Genomic DNA, 21,883 nt, shown 5'->3' on the forward strand with positions numbered 1-21,883 from the left:
ATGCTCTTGACCAGAATCGAACCTGGGACCCTTCAGTCCGCAGGTTGACGCTCTATCCACTGAGCCAAACTGGTTAGATCTCTGACGGAGTGTTTTCATCTAATTTGATCTGAATGCTCTGCATTTGAGATCCGCTTTTCTTAAAATACTCTCACTTTGACTTTTTTGTCATCTTACTCTCCTAGATGTCCTCCTTCCTCTGCCAGTGTCTCCCTGCTCTCTAAATGGGGGGGGGGGGGGGGGGCGGGCATCCCACAACGTTGTCCCTTCTGCCTCTGTTCTTAAGTCTTAAGGATTTTCCTTTACCAGGAACACATTCTCTCTCAGCTTCCCATGCCCTTATACACTGAGTGGTCAGATTATTATGATCTCTGAACGCTATGTATGTTAAAGGCCCGGTGCATGAATTTGTGCATGGGTGGGGTCCGGCCAGCCTGGCCAGGGGGAGGGAACATGGGCGGTTGGCTGGCCTGCCTGCTGGTCAAACTCCTGGTCAAGGGGCCAATTTGTATATTAGTTTTTTTATTATAGAGGATATGTACTGAGTGGCCAGATTATTATGTGTTCAGAGATCATAATAATCTGGCCACTCAGTGTATATTTATTGATTTCAGAGAGGAAGGGGGGGGGAGAGAGAGAGAGAGAGAGAGAGAGAAACATCAATGATGAGAGAGAATCATTGATCGGCTGCCTCCTGCACGCCCCACACTGGGGATCCAGCCCACAACCTGGGCATTGCCCTGACCTGGTATGAACTGTGACCTCCGGGTTCACAGGTTGATGGTCAACTACTGAACCACACTGGCTGGGCCCCTTTGTCCTTCTTTTATTGTTCTCTGCTTTGCTTTCCCTTCCTGCAGTGCTCTGTTTTTTTCTTTCTCTCACACCCCTCATATCCTGCTGTAATATCTGCTTTCCCTGTATCCTTGCTCCTTTCACCTCTGCCACGCCACACTGTCTCCTCCCGCTGTCACCTGTTCCCTGTTCCTCTCCGTCTCCCGTCCCTCCCTCAGGCTGCAGACCTAGTCAGCTGTGGTCCTGGTGTGTGTTCCCTTGTTAGATTGAGGAGATGAGGGAGAAGCAGCAGGCTGCCCGGGAGCAAGAGAAACACAGACGCAGGACCATGGAGAGCTACTGTCAGGATGTCCAGCGACGCCAGGAGGAGTTTGAGTCCAAGGTAAGAGAGCAGTTTGGTTGGGAGGGAAGTAGACAATCCATGGAGAAAGGATGGGAAAACAGCGAGGACAGAGGGAGGTAAAGAGCCATTTTGAGCCTTGTGTGTGACTGGACAGCCCTGGATAGATCCTTTCTCCCAAGCTAGAACTCAAAGACAGGGAAGGGGGTTGGGAGGACTAAGGCAGGGGTGGGGAACGTCTGGCCCGCGGGCCATAAAAGGCCCGCGAAATCATTTGGTCTGGCCCTGCCAAGGCATTAGGGGTGAGTTACTTAAATGTTTAACTAAATACAGCAGGCTAATTTTTACACACCCATGTGCACCCTCAGGCCTCTGTCTGGTGCTAGAACACACATATAAACATAGGCACACAGATACCATGTGGGCCCGTCTGTTCTTCCACTTCCCAGCTTTGGTGGCTGGGACTCCCATGGTCTCCAATGCCCAGGCTATCTCTCGCTCTGTCTCCTCCCATGGACCATTCTATTCTTTTTTCTTTTTCCTTTAGGAGGAAGCTTTGCAGGAATTAAATATGTTTCCTCAGCTGGATGATGAGGCCACAAGGAAGGCCTATTACAAGGAGTTCCGTAAGGTATGGGGACTCTTGAGGCCCTTTAGGGAGGGTACCAATCCAGTCCCATCTCCTCGCCATTGCTGCTTTCCCTGACTGAGGTGGAGGCCTTCTCATTCACGGGCCTCTGCGATTGCTGCCGAGTCCTCTGCCTGCCTCTATCCGTCGCCCTCTGCCCTGCAGGTAGTGGAATACTCTGATGTGATTCTGGAAGTTCTGGATGCCAGGGACCCGCTGGGCTGCCGCTGCTTCCAGATGGAGGAGACTGTCCTGCGGGCACAGGGCAACAAGAAGCTGGTTCTGGTCTTGAACAAGATCGGTGGGTATTGAGAAGCATTGGGTGAGGCACGGCAGGGGGCAGGCCTTCTTTCTTGAAAGACCAGCTCTGACCAGATCCTGAGATGCAGCAACTCAGTGGTATTCCTAACAGTTGTGCAACGTAGGAATGCTTGTTCCAGTCTTTCTAGCCAGGAATCTGAGAGGTGAAATCATTTCTCTAAAGCAGGGGTGGGGAACGTCTGGCCCGCGGGCCATGGAAGGCCCGAGAAATCATTTGGTCTGACCCAGTCAAGGCATTAGGGGGGAGTTAATTAAATGTTTGACCAAATACAGCAGGCTCGTCTTGAAGTTGAGAATTTCGTGAATGATGTTGTAAATATCCAAATGGTCCTTGGCAGAAAAAAGGTTCCCCACCCCTGGTCTAAAGACATACTGTCCAGCAGAAGCTGGAAATGGTGTGCAAGCCTGGCTCACTTTGATTTCTCCATTCTTGTTATTTTTTAAAATTGTTTTGTGTTTTTAAAAAAATAAATTTTATTGATTTATTTACAGAGAGGAAGGGAGAGGGATAGTTAGAAACATCGATGAGAGAGAAACATCCATCAGCTGCCTCCTGCACACCCCCCACCAGGATGTGCCCGCAACCAAGGTTCGTGCCCTTGACCGGAACCGAACCCGAGACCCTTCGGTCCGCAGGCTGATGCTCTATCCACCGAGCCAAACCGGTTTTGTTCATTCTTGCTATTTTAAGCCTTATCTGCGACTGGCCATCCCTGAAGAGTGTCTTCTCCAAGCTGGAACCCAGAGACTAGGGCACAATAGCACGTGGACTCAGGAGTCACTCGGGTCTGGCTCTCATCTCATTTGTGCTGTTTTGTCTGGGATCTTGGACAAGTAATAAGAGCTTCTGTTCCTGCCGAAACCGGTTTGGCTCAATGGATAGAGCGTCGGCTTGGGGACTGAAAGGTCCCGGGTTCGATTCTGGTCAGGGGCATGTACCTTGGTTGCGGGCATATCCCCGGTGGGGGCTGTGCAAGAGGCAGCTGATTGATGACTCTCTCATTGATGTTTCTAACTCTCTATCTCTCTCCCTTCCTTTCTGTACAAAATCAATAAAATATATTAAAAAAATAAATAAATAAAAAAGAGCTTCCGTTCCTCTAGCTTTAAAACGGGCTGTGATTGTCCCAACTCCCAGGGTTGTTGTGAGAATGAATAACAAAGCGCTTGGTATATGTGTGGTCAGTACCTCACAAATGGTAGCCATGTTTGTCCACGTTATTCTTTTTAAAAAAATACATTTTATTAAACATCGATGAGAGAGAAACATCGACCAGCTGCCTCCTACAACCGATGTACATGCTCTTGACCGGAATTGAACCTGGGACCTCCCAGTCCACAGACCGACGCTCTATCCACTGAGCCAAACCGGTTTTGGCTATCCACGTTATTCTTGACATTTGGTCCAAATTAGAATGATCCAGAGAGAGGAATGGAAACATAATCTTTGGGAGACCTCTGGCACCCTGGGCACCTTGGCTTAGAAGATGGCACCTGGTACCAAAGAGCTGGTTTTCCCATTCTCCCTGAGGGAATAGAGGTCCCCTGAGGGCGGGCCAGCTGCTCCCCTAGCATACAGTGTCCTTTCTAACTGCACTTGGGGAGTATGGGGACTGGCAGGGCCGGGGAGCTATCTGTCGGGAGGTGGGCCTAGCCTTGGGGATGGGTAGATGCATCCTCAGAGCGAGCTGTCAAAGTGATGTTCTCCTTCCTTGTTCTGTCTGTTCCTGTTTCCCCCAGACCTGGTCCCCAAGGAGGTGATAGAAAAGTGGCTGGATTACCTTCGGAATGAGCTGCCAACTGTGGCTTTCAAGGCCAGCACCCAGCATCAGGTCAAAAACCTGGTAAGCGGGGGCAAGGGGCTTCTAGACTCTTCCAGGATAGCCTGGGCCGGGGATGGCTTGGCCTGGGTCTCCAGCCCTTTGGTCATTGAACTAGGCCTCCAGCTTGGAGCTTTTTGCTTTACGGGATGACCTAATATTCATTTCATTTTTTCCTATATTATTGTTCTTTAGGAACAATTTTTCCAGATGTAAGGGTAATACATATTGGAAAACATAGTTAGAGAATTGTTCCATTTTAAAACACATGCCTTTGTTTGCTTTTCTCTTTAAAACATCACACTACTTTCTAATTCAGCGGTTCTCAACCTTCCAAATGCCACGACCCTTTAATGCAGTTCCTCATGTTGTGGTGACCCCCAGCCATAAAACTATTTTCGTTGCTACTTCATTACTGTAATTTTGCTACTGTTAATGACGATTCATAACAGTAGCAAAATTACAGTTAGGAAGTAGCAACAAAAATCATGTTACGGTTGGGGGTCACCACAACATGAGAAACTGTATTAAAGGGACGCGGCATTACAAAGGTTGAGAACCACTTCTCTAATTAGATCATTAACACAGAAATACATTTTCAGCGTAAAATATTAAAGTATACAGAAACATTGGTTGCTTCTAGGGAGAGAAACTGGTGCTGGGGACATTTTTTTTCAATTTTGCACCAGCATAAAATTTATTAAAAAATAAAGTAGAAAAAATGAAAACAATTGCATATAAACTTAATTACCCGTTCACTAATACCCTTAATTCCAGTCTCCTTTATCCACATATAACCAGAAATAACCATCATTGTAAGTATGGAAGGATCCAGTGTTTTTCTGTACTTTATCTATTCACAGGGAAGTGTATATAAAGAGAACATTGTGTTTGTGGGTATCTTGTCTTATCCTCTGGCTTGCTGCCCCCCCCTCCCCCCCAGATATCTTTTTACTGAGATCTAGCTTCTGATGCTAAGTAAAATTAGTTTCCAATTTTTTATTGTGATAACCAGTACTTCAACACACCCCCTTGCACATGCTTGTGTAGGTTAGGTATTGAGAGGTAGAGTAGCTGTGTCATAGGCTTTATGCATTTTATATTTTTCTAGACAGACAAATTGTACACCCCCCCCCCCAAGTGGTTGTATCATTCATATTCCCGCCATTGGGGTAATGGATGTGTGACGGCCTATTTCCCTCCACCTTTGCCAATATTTGATATCATTAAACGTTTTCATCGTTGCTAATCTGGAAGGCATGATTATTTCATTAAAATTTTTTTTGGACCTTTTTGATGGCAGAAGTGTGGCAAGAATCCTTTGCTAACAGCTTTCTTTCGTTTGTATTTCACTTTAAGGATACATCTCGTTAATCTGCTTCTTGTTGATGGATAGTTAGGTTGATTTCTATTTTGCAATAGTGTGGTGGGTAAGTAAGGAAAGAGGAAGAGATGGAAGGGTATTCTGGGTAGAGTAGGTGGCATCAGGAGTAAAGAGATAGAGGCTGGCCCGGCCGGTGTGGCTCAGTTGGTTCACCATTGACCCATGAGCCAAGAGGTCTAGAGTCGATTCAGTCAGGGTACATGCCCCGTTGCAGGTTCAGTCCCCAGTGAGGGGTGTGTAGGAGGCAGCCGATCAGTGGTGTTTCTCTCTCATCTTTGTTTCCATCTCTCCATCCTTTTCCCTTCTTCTCGTTCTAAAAACCAATAAAATCATATTTTTTAAAAAAGAGGCAGAATGGCCTTGTTCTGTGTGAGGAATCAAGGGAAGGTGGGTTGTGTGTGGGCCAGGCATTCTCTTTCCCCTTTGCAGGCAGGGGCGGCGGGCATCCCTGTTGTGCACACGAGGGCACCACGGTCCCTGAGAAGGGGAGCAGGATCTGCTGGGCACACACCAGTGAGAGGAAGCGTGGAAAGTCCAGTCTGGCCTGTCTCCGGGCTAGGACGCCATACTGCCCCTGCTGAGATGTGTGTAGGCAGAGACAGGGACAAAGAGGACTGCAGATTCAAAGACAGTGGAAAACTAGAATCCCGTGCGTCTCCAAAGGGGGGGTTAGGAGCCTGTATGAGAAGGCTCCCACTTCGGCCTGAGGACCTCCCTGATCACAGGCAGGCCCAGAAAGCCGAAACTTGGGCCTCCAATCACACCTCCCCGCTGATGCCTGTGCCGTGCGATCCCTCATTTTCCAGAACCGCTGCAGCGTGCCCGTGGAGCAGGCCTCCGAGGCGCTGCTGAAGAGCAAAGCCTGCTTCGGAGCCGAGAACCTGATGAGGGTCCTGGGGAACTACTGCCGCCTCGGTGAAGTGCGCACCCACATCCGCGTGGGCGTTGTGGGTAAGGCCCGGGGGGCCATCACCGGGCTCAGGCTCTTGGGGGGCTTCGTTGCCGGGAAAGGATGCTGGGAACTGTGTCCCCTTTTTGGGGGGAAGGGTTTTGTGCTTTGTGACTTGGATTGGTGGGAACACATACTCAGAGTCAGCACCATGCGCTGCATTTTATTTTTTAAACATGTTTTTATTGATTTTAGAGAGAGAGGCGTGGAGAGGGATACAGAGATAGAAACACACACTAGGAACATAGATTGGCTGCTTCCTGTACGCCCCCTACTGGGGATCAAGAGGCAGTGCAGGTATGTGCTCTGATCGGGAATTGAATCCAGGAATTGGTCCATGGGTTGCGATGCTCAGTCACTGAGCCACGCAGCCAGGGCATGCGCTGCATTTTATTTTCATTTATTTATTTTTTAAAATATATTTTATTGATTTTTTTACAGAGAGGAAGGGAGAGGGATAGAGAGCTAGAAACATCGATGAGAGAGAAACATTGACCCAGCCACCTCTTGCACAGCCCCTACTGGGGATGTGCCCGCAACCAATGTACATGCCCTTGACCGGAATCGAACCTGGGACCTCTCAGTCCGCAGGCCGACGCTCTATCCACTGAGCCAAACCGGTTTCGGCACACCTGCTGCTCTTTTGTAGGCCTTCCAAATGTTGGGAAGAGCAGCCTGATCAACAGTCTGAAACGCAGCCGTGCCTGCAGCGTGGGAGCCGTTCCTGGCATCACCAAGTAAGCACCTGTCTGCTCTCCCACGGCCATTGGCTCACCGTTCCCTCTGCTCTCACTCCTTCAGCCCCTGGCCCTGTCCTTATCTCAGAGCAGCCTCTGCTCCCCTGGGCATGGGAGTCTCAGGAACAGCCTGCATTTGCCTGGCACACCCTAGGTGTGGTCTAGACTCCCAGCTGGGTGTCCCCTCTCACCCCTGTTAGCACCTTGAAGCCTACCACCAGCCCTGCAGGATTGGGCTGTGAATAAGCAGCTTAGCTTCCTAGATGAAGCATCAGAGGCTCAGAGTCAGAAGCTGACCACAGTCCTGCAGCTCAGTCCCCAATGGCAGAGGCTAGACTAGGTCAGTCTCAGCTCTGTAGGACCCAGAATCCCTGGCCCTACATCTCTCCAGCTTCATCTGTGCCCCGTCTGCCCCTCACCCTTTCTCTCAGCCGTGTGCCTGGAGCCTACAGGATGCCTCACACATCTGGCCTCATCAGGGTCCTGCATCTTCTCTCCTCTCCTGCCCAGGTTCATGCAGGAGGTCCACCTGGACAAGTTCATCAGGCTGCTGGATGCCCCGGGCATTGTCCCAGGCCCCAACTCGGAGGTGGGCACCATCCTGCGCAACTGCATCCATGTGCAGAAGCTGGCGGACCCCGTGACCCCGGTGGAGACCATCCTGCAACGCTGCAACCTGGAGGAGGTGCGCAGGGCTCTTGCTTATGCCTTACCCCCGTAGTCGGCAAACCACGGCTCTTTGGCCCCTTGAGTGTGGCTCTTCCACAAAAGACCACGGCCTGGGCGAGTCTATGTTGAAGAAGTGGCGTTAGAAGAAGTTGAAGTTTAAAATATTGGGCTCCAAAGAAATTGCAATCGTTGTACTGTTGATGTTTGGCTCTGTGGACTGATGAGTTTGCCGACCACTGCCCAACCCTATTCCAAGGACCCTTCATTCTCTTGTCTGATTTCTCCTCTTCCTCTCGTCACCAGATTTCCAGCTATTATGGCGTCTCTGGCTTCCAGACCACTGAGCACTTTCTGATGGCGGTGGCCCAGCGCTTGGGTAAAAAGAAGAAGGGAGGTATCTATAATCAGGAGGAGGCAGCCAAAGCAGTCCTGTCTGACTGGGTGAGGTGAGGAGCGGGTTGGGGTCGGCGTGAGGCTCCACAAAGGGGACTGGGCTGAAGGACCCTGGGTCAGTGATTGTCTAGCAACTCAACGTCTTGTTCAGAGGCCACCGGCTGGGTTTGCTCACTGTCCCTCACTGTTTCTGACTCGGGAACTCATTCTTTCTGTGATTGGCCAATTGTTCTCTCAGTGACGTCACCACCAATTTCCTCCAACCCCCCAATGTAGTGGGAAGATCAGCTTCTACACACTTCCACCCGCCACGCACACTCTGCCCACCCACCTCAGTGCTGAGATCGTTAAGGAGATGACGGAAGTCTTCGACATTGAGGACACCGAGCAGGCCAACGAAGACACCATGGAATGTAAGTGAGGGCGAGGGGGCTGGCCTGCCCCCACGTGGTCTTGCCCTAGTGGAGCCACGGGGACCTGACAACAAATTCCATGTCTGACCTCCCCCTTCCTGGCTTTGAGAAAATTAGGTAACCAGCTCCAAGATGAATGCTTTTCACTCACAAGGTGGGGAGTTCTCATCTGGTTGTCACTCTTGGTAGACAGGAAGTAAATCAGCCAAGTACTGTACACCGTGAGGTGTTCAGGAAATGGAAGCTTCCTTTCCCCGTCTCTTGGGACCTGGCGTGGACGGAGACAACTTCTCTCAAAAACCCCTTCGCCTCAGCCACTGCATGTCCACTCCTGGCTTTTCATTCTCACCTCCATTGGTGGGCGGGGCATGAGTCACAGAACGGTGATAGTTGCTAAATGATGCATAGTCAGTGGGAGGCAGAGGTGGCATTCAAAGCAGTTTTCCTCTGCTGTGGTTGAAGACTCGCCCACCTCAGAGTGGTTAAAAGAAGGGACCAGCTGAAACCGGTTTGGCTCAGTGGTAGAGCATCGGTCTGCAGACTGAAAGGTCCCAGGTTCAATTCCTGTCAAGGGCATGTACAATACATTGGTTGCTGGCACATCTCCAGTAGGGGGTGTGCAAGAGGCAGCTGGTCGATGGTTCTCTCTCATCGATGTTTCTAGCTCTCTATCCCTCTCTCCTCCTTTCGGTAAAAAAATCAATAAAATATATTTAAAAAAAAAAAAGAAGGGACCACCTGGATTCAAATCCAAATTTTGTTTCTTGTAAGCTGTGTGATGTTACACATGTTCCTTAACTTCTCCATGTCTTGATGACATCATTCGTAAGCTGGACTATAGCATCCACCTGTTATTTAATACATAAAAACACTTGAGAACAGTGACTGGCATGTATATAGTGCTTTCTCTTTTTTGTATATGTTTTTATTGGTTTTAGAGAGGATGGGAGAGGGAGAGAGAGAAACATCAATGATTGATGAGAGAGAATCATTGATTGGCTGTCTCCTGCACACCCCCTACTAGGGATGGAGCCCACAACCTGGGCATCAGACTTTGACCTCCTGGTTCATATGTCGATGCTCAACCACTGAGCCACATCAGCTGAGCTATAGTGCTTTTTTGGTAACTGTGAGCTGTTATGGAAACACATGATTTTCCAAAACTCTGGAGGGAAGTTTATTTTCTTCTGATATTACCATCTGCAGCCCTGGCTTATGGCTCCTCCCTTCTCTACCCTACCCCAGAAAGGTACCCAGTACTCTCTGGATCAGTCTGTGGACACTCTGGGTAGTAGAAAAAGCCCTGGCTGGTCTGCCTTCTAGTTCTCTGTTTTTCTTGAGGACCAGTAGTCCTTCTCTGGGCCTTTTGGTGTCCTTGGATTCCAAACGAGGATAAGAGAACTTGCCTGCTTTAGAGTTTATTTCCCAGGTCAGCCCCCTTTCTGAACGTTACTGTCCTCTTGGATCACGTGGGCAGTCGGGAGGAATTCCTGCTATCATTCTTAGGATGATGCTTCGCCCTTAGCTGCACGTGAAGGCAACAGGGGCTCCTGCTGTCACTGACAATGCACTGGACAAAAGTGGGAGGCCTGGGAAATTGAGAAGAGGGGGAGGTTCCCAGTGAGAGTTTTCTACTACAGAGTTGGCCCTAGTGTTGGATCTTGAAGAGTGACTAGGGATCATAGGCTCAGGGGAGGGGATGGAAGGGAAGTTTAGAAGCAGGTGTGAGGGTGTTGTGGGCCCGGGCAGTGGGCACAGTTGTGGTTTGCAGGCGAGTGCCCTACTGCCAAAGCCATGCCTTTCATCTTTGGTCCTGGGGCCTCCCGGCAGGAATGTAAGAGCCTCCCTCCCAGCTCCCCTGGGCGGTGTCCACATAGCTTACCCACTGCGGCCTGACCAGGAGGCGAGCAGCAGGGCGGAGCCAGGGCTCTGACAGTGCTGTTGCTTGTGTTAAAGGCTTGGCCAATGGAGAATCTGATCAGCTCTTGGGTGACATGGACCCGGTTCAAACGGAGACCAAATGGCTCCATTCTCCGATGATGGATGTAGTAGATGCCTTGGAAAATAAAACCACCGTGTATAAGGTACCTGTCCCGTTTCTTTATGGCAACCCTCTCCTCTACCCATGGCTCTGGTAAGTGGTCAGTCCCTTTTGCCTGGCCCCCATGACATCTGCCTAAAATGGTGGGGAGATGTGGGTTGTTCTTAAAAGTTGGTTATTTTTTTATGGTCAAGGAGTTTTGTTTTCTCCCATTTTGTTTATTTAAAATCTTTTTTCTGCCCTGGCTGATTTGGCTCAGTGGGTAGAGCGTTGGCCTGTGGACTAAAGGGTTCCAGGTTCGATTCTGGTCAAGGGCACATGCCTGGGTTGCGGAATCAATCCCCAGCATGGGATGTGCAGGACACAGCCTATAAATGATTCTCTCTCACCATTGATGTTTCTTTAAAAAATATATATATATATATTTTTACTAGAGGCCTGGTACACAAAATTTGTGCAGGGGAGAGGGGGTCCCTCAGCCCACCCTGCCTCTTCTCACAGTCTGGGAGCCCTTAAGGGATGTCCTACTTATGGCTTAGGCCCGCTCCCTGTGGGCCTAAGATGTCAGTAGGCCTCCCTCTGCGGGAGGCAGTATGGCTGATCAGGGGAAGGCGCTGCCCCCATCACCCTGCTGCTGCTGCCACTGCCAGCCGCCACAGCCGCCAAGGTGTTTTCATCAACATGGACTCCAGTCCCTTCACCATGAAAACATGACAACTTTCTTTACGCATTTTCAAGATGTCTCTTTCATAGGATAGGACATTTCTTTATTTCTTTTTTAAATCCTCACCTGAGGATATGTTTCCATTGATTTTTATTTTATTTTATTTTATTTTATTTTATTGATTTTTCTTACAGAGAGGAAGGGAGAGAGATAGAGAGCTAGAAATGTCGATGAGAGAAACATCGACCAGCTGCCTCTTACACACCCCCTACTAGGGATGTGCCCACAACCAATGTACATGCCCTTGATTGGAATCAAACCTGGGACCTTTCAGTCCACAGACTGACGCTTTACCGCTGAGCCAAACCGGTTTCGGCTCCATTGATTTTTAGAAAGCGTGGAAGAGAAAGGGAAAGAGAGAGAAACATCGATGTGAGAGGGACACTTTGATTGGTTGCCTCCTGCATGAGCCCTGACTTAGGCCCCAGTCAGGGAGGTGCCTGCAACCTAGGTACATGGTTGACCATAATCAAACCTGGACCCTGCGGTCATCAGCCTGAGGCTCTCCCTCTCCCTCTCCCTCTCCCTCTCCCTCTCCCTCTCCCGCTCCCGCTCCCGCTCCCTCTCCCGCTCCCTCCCCCTCCAGTCCACTCTCTCTAAAAGCAGTGAAAAAATGTCCTCTGGTGAGTATTCAAAAACAAAACAAAACACAGAATAACAGGCCTCCTCCATGGAGATGCTGAATATGTAGGCCTGAAAGAGAATTCTTGGCTCTGAGGATCCCTTCAGGAATTTTATTAACAATGTTTGGAAAATTAGCCTAAGCCACACCAACGATTCAAGTTTGTGCTTTTCTGTGTTTCAGGGAAGAATCAAATGATCTTTTGTTTTATTGTGTCAAAACAAAATTTTGCATGTGTTAAATCCATAATTTTTATTCAAATACATAGTAGCAGATGCAAAAGTTCTGTTTAACTCAGTGAGGGGACTGGCAGGATGATAATGCAGTTCCAAATGGGATTTCCAAAGATGAAAGCCTGAAGTAAAACTGCTAAATTAGATACAATCTGGCTAATGTCCTATAGGACAATAAAACCATCACTTTTTGAATTGGTGTGTCTTCTAGACAAATTAGTTACATCTTTAAAAGCCTGAAAATTCTTTTCATCTTCTCACTTTGCTGATCATTATGTGTAATTTTCTAGGGCTGTAAAACGTCAAAATATATGGAACTTATTTAATTGTAAATAGTGTGTCAGAGTTAGGTGTTTTATAGAAAAGGAAATGATTATTGTTTGGGCCTCTAATTCCCCAATTATACTGAAAGGACTTGCTATCAATGTTTTACTCCAAGCCTGTGCTGGGCCACGGTCTGTGCTTGCCTCCCGGGACTGACGATGGTCCCTGGAGGCTGCTGCGGGTTTGGCTTGGCTCGGCCGCCCTCGCTTCCCAGGCCCAGTGATGGCCCAGGGCAGGGGTCCTCAAACTTTTTAAAGTGGGGGCCAGATCACGGTCCCTCAGAGAGCTGGAGGGCCGGACTATATGAACTACTAATTCCTACTGTAACACCTCGGCTGCGCTCACTGCCCAAAAAACCTGGCGGGCCGGATCAGACTCCTCTGCGGGCCGCATGTGGCCCACGGGCCGTAGTTTGAAGACGTCTGGCCCAGGGAGACTGCGGGCTGCTGCGGGCGGGGCCACCCTCGCCTCCCGGGCCTGGTGATGGTCCCTGGAGGCTGTGGGTTTGGCTTGGTGTGCCCACCCTCGCCTTCCAGGCCCACAATGGCCCCAGGAGGCTGCGGAGAGGGCCACTCTCGCCTCCTGAGGCCAGTGATGGTCCCGGGAGGCTTCTTGGTGCCCGTCCCTGGGACCTAGGCTGCTTGGCACCACCCTGCCCCTGGCTGCTAGGTGCCTGCATATGCAAATTAGTCTGCCATCTTTATTGGGTTAATTTGCATACTCCTGATTGGCTTGTGGTTGTTGCGGAGGTACAGTCAATTTGCATATTTCTCTTTTATTAGTGTAGATTGATTGCAGAGAGGAAGTGAGAGGGAGAGAGAGAACCATTAATGAAAGAGAATCATTGATCGGCTGCCTCCTGCATGCCCCCAACTGGGGATTGAGCCCACAACCCAGGCATGTGCTTTGATCAGAATCAACTCGGGATCCTTCAGCCCATAGGCCGACGCTCTATCCACTGAACCAAACCAGCTAGGGCACATCATTGACGTTTGTTTCTCTTTCTCCCTTTCCCTTCCTCTCTAGTACCTATTTCAGGCTAACTATTCCTTCCAGGAAGCCTTTCCTGAACCTTTAAGCTAGGTCAAGTTCGCCTTTCCTGTGCTTGCACACTACCGTGACTGCTATACTTAAAAAAAAAAAAAAAATCTTAGACCTATACATGGGTAAGAATGTTTATCCTTTCCAAAATGTTTACCCCACGCCGAAACCGGTTTGGCTCAGTGGTAGAGCGTCAGTCTGCGGACTGAAAGGTCCCGGGTTCAATTCCGGTCAAGGGCATGTACCTTGGTTGCGGGCACATCCCCGGTGGGGGTTGTGCAAGAGGCAGCTGGTCCATGTTTCTCTCTCATCGACGTTTCTAGCTCTCTATCCCTCTCCCTTTCTCTCTGTAAAAAAAAAAAAAAAAATCAATAAAATATATTTTACAAAAAACACAAAAAACAAAAAAAAAACCAAAATGTTTACCCGATTAGCTACCGTGTTTCCCCGAAAATAAGACATCCTCCGAAAATAAGACCTAGCTCATGGAAAGATAAGACATCCCCTGAAAATAAGACCTATCGCAACTTTGGGAGAAAAATTAATATAAGACACTCTCTTATTTTCGGGGAAACAGGGTATTATGCTATTCATATTGCTTTCCACTTTGCTTATTTCACTTACAAATTCATCTTGTAGATTGTCCCACATGATTACTTCATAGAACTATCATTTATTTATTTTTAATCCTCACCCGAGGTTATTTTTTGTTGATTTTTTTTTAGAGATGGGAAGGGGAAGGGAGAGGAAGGGGATATGAGGAGGGAGAGTGAGGGAGGGACTGAGAGTTGAGAGAGAGACATCGATGTGACAGAGAAACATTACTGTATTTTTCGGACCATAAGACGCACTTTTTTCCCCCCAGAAGTGGGGGGAAAAAGTCCCTGCGTCTTATGGTCCAAATATAGCCTCCACATATACTTTAAAAAAAAAAGTTTTTTTACTTGCCTGGCTCTGTGTGGTCTCTGTGTGCTTGCCCGGCTCTAAAATGGTTCTAAATGCTGCTGTTTACTTTACAGGGTTGATTACATGTGTTTATGACTGTGATGTTGGGTTTTAATGCACATAAAATATTTTAGGACACTATTTGCTTCAGAATCTTTTTTTCTTCATTTCCCTTCTCTAAAAACTGGTGCGTCTTATGGTCCGAAAAATACGGTAATCAGTTGCCTCCCATATGCACCATAACCAACCGGAGATTGAGCCCTCAACCTAGGTATGTGCCCTGACCAGAATGGAACCCGCCACCTTTAGTTGTTTGGGACTGTATCCAAGCAACTGAGTCATACCAGCCAGGGCCAAGAGCTGTCCTTTATTTTTGATGGCTACATAATATCTGGAAGGGTTTCTTAACACCATGGTCAGGTTTGTATATCAGAACATTACTCTGGCAGGTGGGGTAAAAATCAGATTAGAAACCAAGGGCCCAACGTGGAGGCAGGGAGTCCAGGAATGAAGCTGTCACCTGGACTCTTTTTAAAAAATATATATATTTTATTGATTTTTTTTACAGAGAGGAAGGGAGAGAGATAGAGAGCTAGAAACGTTGATGAGAGAGAAACATCAACCAGCTGCCTCTTGCACCCCCCCACCACCGGGGATGTGCCCGCAACCAACGTACATGCCGCGGACCGGAATCGAACCTGGAACCCTTCAGTCTGCAGACTGACGCTCTGCCACTGAGCCAATCCGGTTTCGGCTCACCTGGACTTTTATTTTTTATTTTTTAAAAATATATATTTTATTGATTTCTTTACAGAGAGGAAGGGAGAGAGATAGAGAGCTAGAAACGTCGATGAGGGAGAAACATCGACCAGCTGCCTCTTGCACATGCCCTACTGGGGATGTGCCCGCAACCAACGTACATGCCCCTGACCGGAATCGAACCTGGGACCCTTCAGTCCGAGACCGATGCTCTACCACTGAGCCAAACCGGTTTCGGCTCACCTGGACTTTTAAGAGATAATGAGGCCTGCACTAGGGCTGTGGCAGGATTTCACACCATCCCGTCCTCACTTAGTTTCAAAGGTTCCCCTGGTGCTTACAGGAACATTAGTATCAAGTTGTGTGTTTAAGGTCATCCCCTGATAATGTTTCCCACTGAGCCCCTAAGCCCCATAGCATACCATTTTCCCTCAGGGACCTGAGGTAGGTCCGCATTCTTTACTGTAACCTCCAGGCTCAGGCTCAGGGCCACTCTATTGCCTGCTTCTGGGGGATGCCATTTAGGTGTGCTGTACTGTGAATGGTGTCCCCCACCCCCACGACACCAGAGTTACACAGTGTGCTTGATAGCCTGGCCTTTTCCTTATTGTAGTGTAGCAGGTAGTCATACATGCCCTTGTTTTTCTAGCATTGTTGTAAGGATTAAATGGGTTAATAGGTGTGTGTACATGTATACATGTACATATATCTATTGTACACATGCACATAATATGTATACTTAGAATGGTACCTGTCTGACATTAGCTTTTACTACCCACATGTATCTTCTTTTACGTTAGTTTATTATGAAATAACTAGAGGCCCGCTGCATGAAGAGATTCATGCAATAGGCCTTCCTTCCCTTGGCTTCCAGCACCAGTTTTCCTCTGGCACCCGGTACCCAGGCCTTTGCTCAGCCTTCATCTTTGTTGCAGACTCCAGAGTCTGTAGTCTTCATCTTCGCTGCGGCTGGAGTGCCGCTCCTGTAGATCCCTTTGTGCACCATAGTGGGTGTCCTGCCCTGCCCGGCCACTCCGTGCTTGGAGCAGCTGGGGGGCTACCATCTTTGGCCTTCTGATTTGCATATTCCCTACTGATTGGCTGGTGTGTGTAGCGGAGTGATGGTCAATTTGCATGTGTTTTTTTTATTTTTATTAATGTAGATTCTTTATTGTTGAAACTATTACATGTCCCCCTTTTCACCCACTGACCCCCTCCAGGCCTCCTCCCCACATGTATCTTCAATTCAAGCCAACAGACACCCTTTTGGGTGCCCAGTTATACTCTGTGCCTTTCCAGTGTTCATTCTGGAATAATTCTTATCAGAAGTGTGTTGACCACCACCATACCCTCAACCCCTGTCATTTACACTGTGTCTCTCTGGTGGGCACTTACCACACTCTGTCTTGCATGGTTGGTTATAACCTTTTTAGTCTGATTGTTTCCCAAAGATGGGGCTGTATCTGGCTCATTTCTCCAGCATGTCCCCACACAGCTGGGCACAAAATAGGTGTCAGGAAATATTTGTTACATTGACTAAGACCTTGAAGGGTCCCTCGAGCAAAGAATCATTGTAACACAAACGTCACTGATCAAGTACCTCTACCTTTTCATTTTCTCCTTGTGAAAGCCATGCAAGCTACTCATTATCCACCCCCATTTGACAGGCGATCAGGCTGTGGCTGAGAGGTTAACTAGGCACCTGCTAGTCAGTGGTGGACCCAGACTTGGAGCTTAGTTCTGCGTGGCTCCGGGCAACTTGTTCTTACCCTGCCTCTTCTGCAGAGGTTTTTGCAGGCACTTTGGGGGTCCAGAACTCACTGCTGTCCTCTGTCTCACCAGAATGGAGAGTTCACTGAATATTGCATGAATTCAAATGGCCATCAGAAGGCGTGGGCTAAGCGCAATGCGGACTCATACCCCAGGAGCATCTGCCCAGTGGACCGTCGCCCGATGGTACAGAAGATCCTGGAGACAGACCCCCTGCAGCAGGGCCAGGCTCTGGCATGCGCTCTGAAGAATAAGAAGAAGATGCAGAAGCGTTCAGGTGGGGACACCTGACCAGCCCCCTGTGACCAGAAAGGGCTCACCTGGGGTCTTGACTAGGGGCTCCTAAGTGAGCACCCCCATGTATCCAGCCCCACACAAGGGTCAGGAGGCTCACCTATAGGCACAGTGGTTCTCAAAATCTAGCTCATGTTAGAATTGCCAGGGGGCTTGTTAAAACACAGATTTCAGGGAACCTCTCTCTAGAGTTACTAATTGAATAGGTTGGCCATGAGGATTGAGAATTCGTGATTCTTACTGCTTCCAAGATGCTTCTAGTACTTGTCTGGGGACCACACTCAGAGAACACTGGCCTAGTTTGTGTATCAAATAACCACCATTTATTTATCAGCTGCTTTCTATGTATTAGGAAGCTTATAGGCTATATATAATGATTACTTTATCAATAGGCATTGTACTCAAAATCCGAAAGGCATAAAAAGATATACAATAAAATGTCTCTCTCTTACCAATCCCCTAGTCCAGTGGTCGGCAAACTCATTAGTCAACAGAGCCAAATATCAACAGTACAACAATTGAAATTTCTTTTGAGAACCAACTTTTTAAAACTTATTCTAGTGCCACTTCTTCAAAATAGACTCGCCCAAGCCATGGTATTTTGTGGAAGAGCCACACTCAAGGGGCCAAAGAGCCGCAATGTGGCTTTCGAGCTGCAGTTTGCCGACCTCTGCCCTAGTCAGCCAGGCCTCCTCCCAGCGGCCACCAGTTAATTTTTTTTATTAAATGTTTTATTGATTTTAGAGAGAGGAAAACACAGGTAGAAAGAGAGAGAAATATCAATGATATGGAAACATTAAAGAGAGACATTGATTGGTTGCCTCCTGCATGCCCTCTTTTGGGGATTAAGCCTATCACCCAGGCCTGTGCTCTGATTGAACTGGTGACCTCTTGTTACATGGGTCCACACTCAAACCCTGAGCCACACCAGCCAGGCCAAGTTAATTCCTTGTATCTCGTTCCTGAGATAGGTACACAGGCAAACATCTATATATTCTCTATTCTCTTTTTCTATACAAATACTTCACTTTCCATTTAATACATATTAGAGATATTTCCATGTCAACTCACAAAAGAAATTCTTCATTTTAGTGGTGGACAGTTGTGTGGCTGGCCCATTTTTGTCTTCATGCTATGCCAGCCTTCACTGACCCATTGTAAAAGTCTTACCCACATTTGGTAAGTGAGGAAACTGAGTCTCGGAGACCTTAAGTGACACACTCAAGGCAAGACAACTAGTATTTAATGGCGCCAAAATGAAAGCCTAGGATTGATTGACCCCATAAGCTCTGTTCTTTGAACTAGACTGTGTTCCTACCCATTCACTCTTGGCCTGGTTCCACACTGAGGCCTGGGAATCCAGAGGTGGATTGCCCTGGGACTCCTAGTCTTATTGGGGAGTGAGGAGGAAACAAGAAAACAGATGTTGGCAACACAGAGTGATCACTATGAAGACACTCAGTCTGGAGGTGGTACTTGGATAAGGGTGGTTACAGAAGGCTTTCCAGAGGAACAATAGGATGTGACAATGGGAGGTGAGAATTCATGCTCAGTGTACCTATTGTCCCTTTGCTGTGAGAACTTTGAGGGTGGTGACAGAGTGCTAGGAGGTTCAACACAGTAAAAGGAAATGGATATTTTGGTACTGGGAAGGAATAAAAATGCTTGGAGCCCAGTGAGTCACATTCTAAGATGGAAGATGTGTTGGAGTGATCATTTCACACGTAGACAAATGGATCTGCCTCAGAGGTTGAGCAATGGCTGCTAGCAGCCCACTGGGTGTTTTGTGTAGTGTTAGGGGGTAAGCGAGCCAGTTTTGGAGCTTGGTGCAGACAGAGGTCAATGTAGGCTAGCTCCTGCAGGCCACCGAATGACTGCCTGTATTTCTCCATCTGCAGATAAACTCGCCAGTAAGCTGTCCGATTCCATGATGTCTGCCCTCGACCTCTCTGGCAGCACTGATGACAGTGATGGTGACTGACCAGCTGATCTCATCCCCTCCACTCTCCAAGTGCCAGTTCCAGTGCGATGGGGGATACAGATGAAAAAAAAAATGGTTTGCTACTCCCTGAAGCACATGCACATGAAAAGAATCCCTCCACCATACCTCCCCCACATTATTCCCTTCATTCAGGGAAGAAAAAGGGTCCCAAGCGGCTGGAACTGGCCATCCAATGCCTTTTATTTAGCTCCCATCATAGTTGACTAGAGAAGTAAATGATCATGACATCTGATGCTAACAGTTTATCCCCACCCTATAGTTGGGCTGCTTGAGGATGGAGGGGGAACCAACCCCTCACCAAATTCTCTGGGACAGCCCAGCATGCAACTAGAGGGTAGGCTGCTGGTAGACCTGGTGGTCCCTGGATGGTGGTGATTTCTTTACCATCTACAACAGAACTCGGCTGCAAGACATTTCCCACAAAGGACTGCAGGCCACGCATCTTCCACCCAAATCCACAGATCCTCACCTGGGTTGCAGTGGCAATAGAGTGAACAGCAATGAGCCTTCTGTGTCTGGAAGGCCCTGGACATAGGACAGAGGAAGGGGACAACACACAATCCTGGCTGGTGCTGAAGCCTAAGTGCCACCTTGTTCACACAAAGGGAAAACAAGGCACCTGTTGGGAAGGCAGTTAGGTGTGCAAATCTCACCTTAGGGCATTTCTGGGCAGACTGAGTTGGAGGAATCCCTTGGACTGAAGCATTCTGGGTGGGCCCCACCCTTGTATGACCATGGCTCATCCAACACTGGCCTTTGAATTCTGTCATTCAAAAGGGTTCTAGTACCATTTATTCACAGGCTGCATCCTCAAGACAGGTGTCAATTGGGGGTGCACCATCCAACTCCTTTTCTGGTTTCCAAAGTCATTACACTCCATCTTACCTAATAATAGACAAACATGTAAATTGACCGTACCTCCACTTCACCCACCAGCCAATTAGGAGTGATATGCAAATTAACCCAACAAAGATGGTAGTTAATTTGCATACAGAGGCTCCAAGTGACCAGGGGCAGGTGGGACACTTGCGTCACCATGGCAATGATGCAGGTGTTCCTCCCCACCCCCAGTCTCTCAGGGTCTCTGGGCAGCATGGGAAGGCGGGACTGGAGCAGAAAGAGGCGGCTCTGGGGCTGGGCCAGAGTGGAAAGGTGGTGCTGGTAGCCAGGAAAGGAAGGCGCATTCTAGCAGGAATCTTCATGCATCAGGCTTCTAGTTAAAATATAATAAGCCACCTCCTTTGGGGACAGACAAGGTCAGAGAAGCCCAAGCAATATCAGGGCCCTCGTAAAGGGACTTGGTGGATGATGGCAGCAGAAACACCATCTTTATTCCGTGTGTTGGGTTAGGCACAGGACTTCAGTTCCCAGCCATCTACCTGAGACTGGACACTTGAAGGGAATGGGCATTACATTGCTTCAGTCTTGGCCCTGCCTCCCCACCTCAAACTTCTACACCATCTCTGGACCCAGAGCCATATCTTAGCCTTGCCTCTCATGCTGTCACCCCAAATTTACCTATTCAAATCCTAGGGACCATAGGAAGGATTGGTGAGCACTTGGCTGCAGGCTGATTAACAGGGAAGCGCAGGCCGCTCCTGAGTCCTGGAGCAGCCAGGGCAGAAAATTATGTACTGCTTGAGCACAAACTCCCAAACTCTGGAAACCTGTTCACCACCATCAACCCTCAATACTGCTCTTCCAGGAAGGGATTAGTCTCCCCACGTAGGAAAAAAACACACAACAAGCTCATGTAGCTGTCAGGACACCCAAGACATTAAGTGGTAGTGCCCATTGGAACCCAGGTGTGATAACCTGCAGCAGGCCATGTTCTCTGCATTGTTCTGCCTCCTTAGCATCCATTAAGCACCTGCTGTGTGCAGCCTCTGATCTCAACCCTTTATATTCTTTTTTGGTATTTTTAAAAATAGGGTCCTTCTGTCATTTCACTGAGTCTTGGATGAGGTACAGCTTATTTCACACTGTCTTGTTATCAGACTCTCCTGCTGGATGTATGTTACAATGAAAAATTGGGGTGGCAGGACAGCTAAGGCCATTTTATAACCATTTGGCATTTCATAATTTAGCATTTAACATATTTTCTAGTACCCCTAGGAGATGCTGGTTACTAAGTACTAGAAATAGGCGGTATCTTGACTAAGAAACAGCATGGGAACAGAAATTGGCCCAAATCAGAACTATAATCATTGTTGAGTTGAGAATATGCGACTCCTGATTCTCTATAGCATATCAAGTTTTTTTTAAAAACAATTTATTGAGTGTCCCCCCCCCCCTTTTAGAATCTTATATAATAAAAGGCTAATATGCAAATCAACTAGTGGAACAACTGGTCGCTATGACACTTACCATCAGGGGGCAGGTGCTCAATGCAGGAGCTGCCTCCTGGTGGGTAGTGCACTCCCACAGGGGATCACTGCTCAGCCAGAAGCCGGGCTCATGACTGGCTAGTGCAGTGGTGGTGGAGCCTCACCTGCCTCTGCAGCAGTGCTAAAGATGTCCTGCTGATGGCTCCCAGCCTGTGAGGGCACAGGCCTGGCTGAGGAACACGCCCCCCCACAAGTGCACAAATTTCATGCACTGGGTCTCTAGTATATATATATATAATTTATATTCAATCAATGAATTGCCAGCATAAGAATAGTCATGGGGATGAAAAGT

General features: G+C 48.2%; 1 protein-coding gene across 2 annotated transcripts in view; it reads left to right on the plus strand.

Moving 5' to 3' along the window:
• GNL3L (G protein nucleolar 3 like) overlaps positions 1-20,084 on the plus strand; it is a 35,716-nt gene extending 15,632 nt beyond the window's left edge. For both annotated transcript variants that reach the window (XM_036428902.2, XM_045578301.1), the window contains exons 5-16: positions 1,061-1,177; positions 1,683-1,766; positions 1,929-2,064; positions 3,825-3,928; positions 6,095-6,239; positions 6,887-6,974; positions 7,485-7,659; positions 7,947-8,089; positions 8,313-8,449; positions 10,406-10,533; positions 16,981-17,185; positions 19,101-20,084. In XM_036428902.2, the coding sequence (XP_036284795.1) occupies positions 1,061-1,177; positions 1,683-1,766; positions 1,929-2,064; positions 3,825-3,928; positions 6,095-6,239; positions 6,887-6,974; positions 7,485-7,659; positions 7,947-8,089; positions 8,313-8,449; positions 10,406-10,533; positions 16,981-17,185; positions 19,101-19,183 (1,545 nt within the window). In that variant the 3' untranslated portion in view covers positions 19,184-20,084. The remainder of the gene's footprint in view (positions 1-1,060; positions 1,178-1,682; positions 1,767-1,928; positions 2,065-3,824; positions 3,929-6,094; positions 6,240-6,886; positions 6,975-7,484; positions 7,660-7,946; positions 8,090-8,312; positions 8,450-10,405; positions 10,534-16,980; positions 17,186-19,100) is intronic.
• The last annotated feature ends 1,799 nt before the right edge of the window (positions 20,085-21,883 follow it).

Source organism: Pipistrellus kuhlii, unplaced genomic scaffold, assembly GCF_014108245.1.
Source record: "Pipistrellus kuhlii isolate mPipKuh1 unplaced genomic scaffold, mPipKuh1.p scaffold_m20_p_95, whole genome shotgun sequence".
Taxonomy (NCBI): domain Eukaryota; kingdom Metazoa; phylum Chordata; class Mammalia; order Chiroptera; family Vespertilionidae; genus Pipistrellus; species Pipistrellus kuhlii.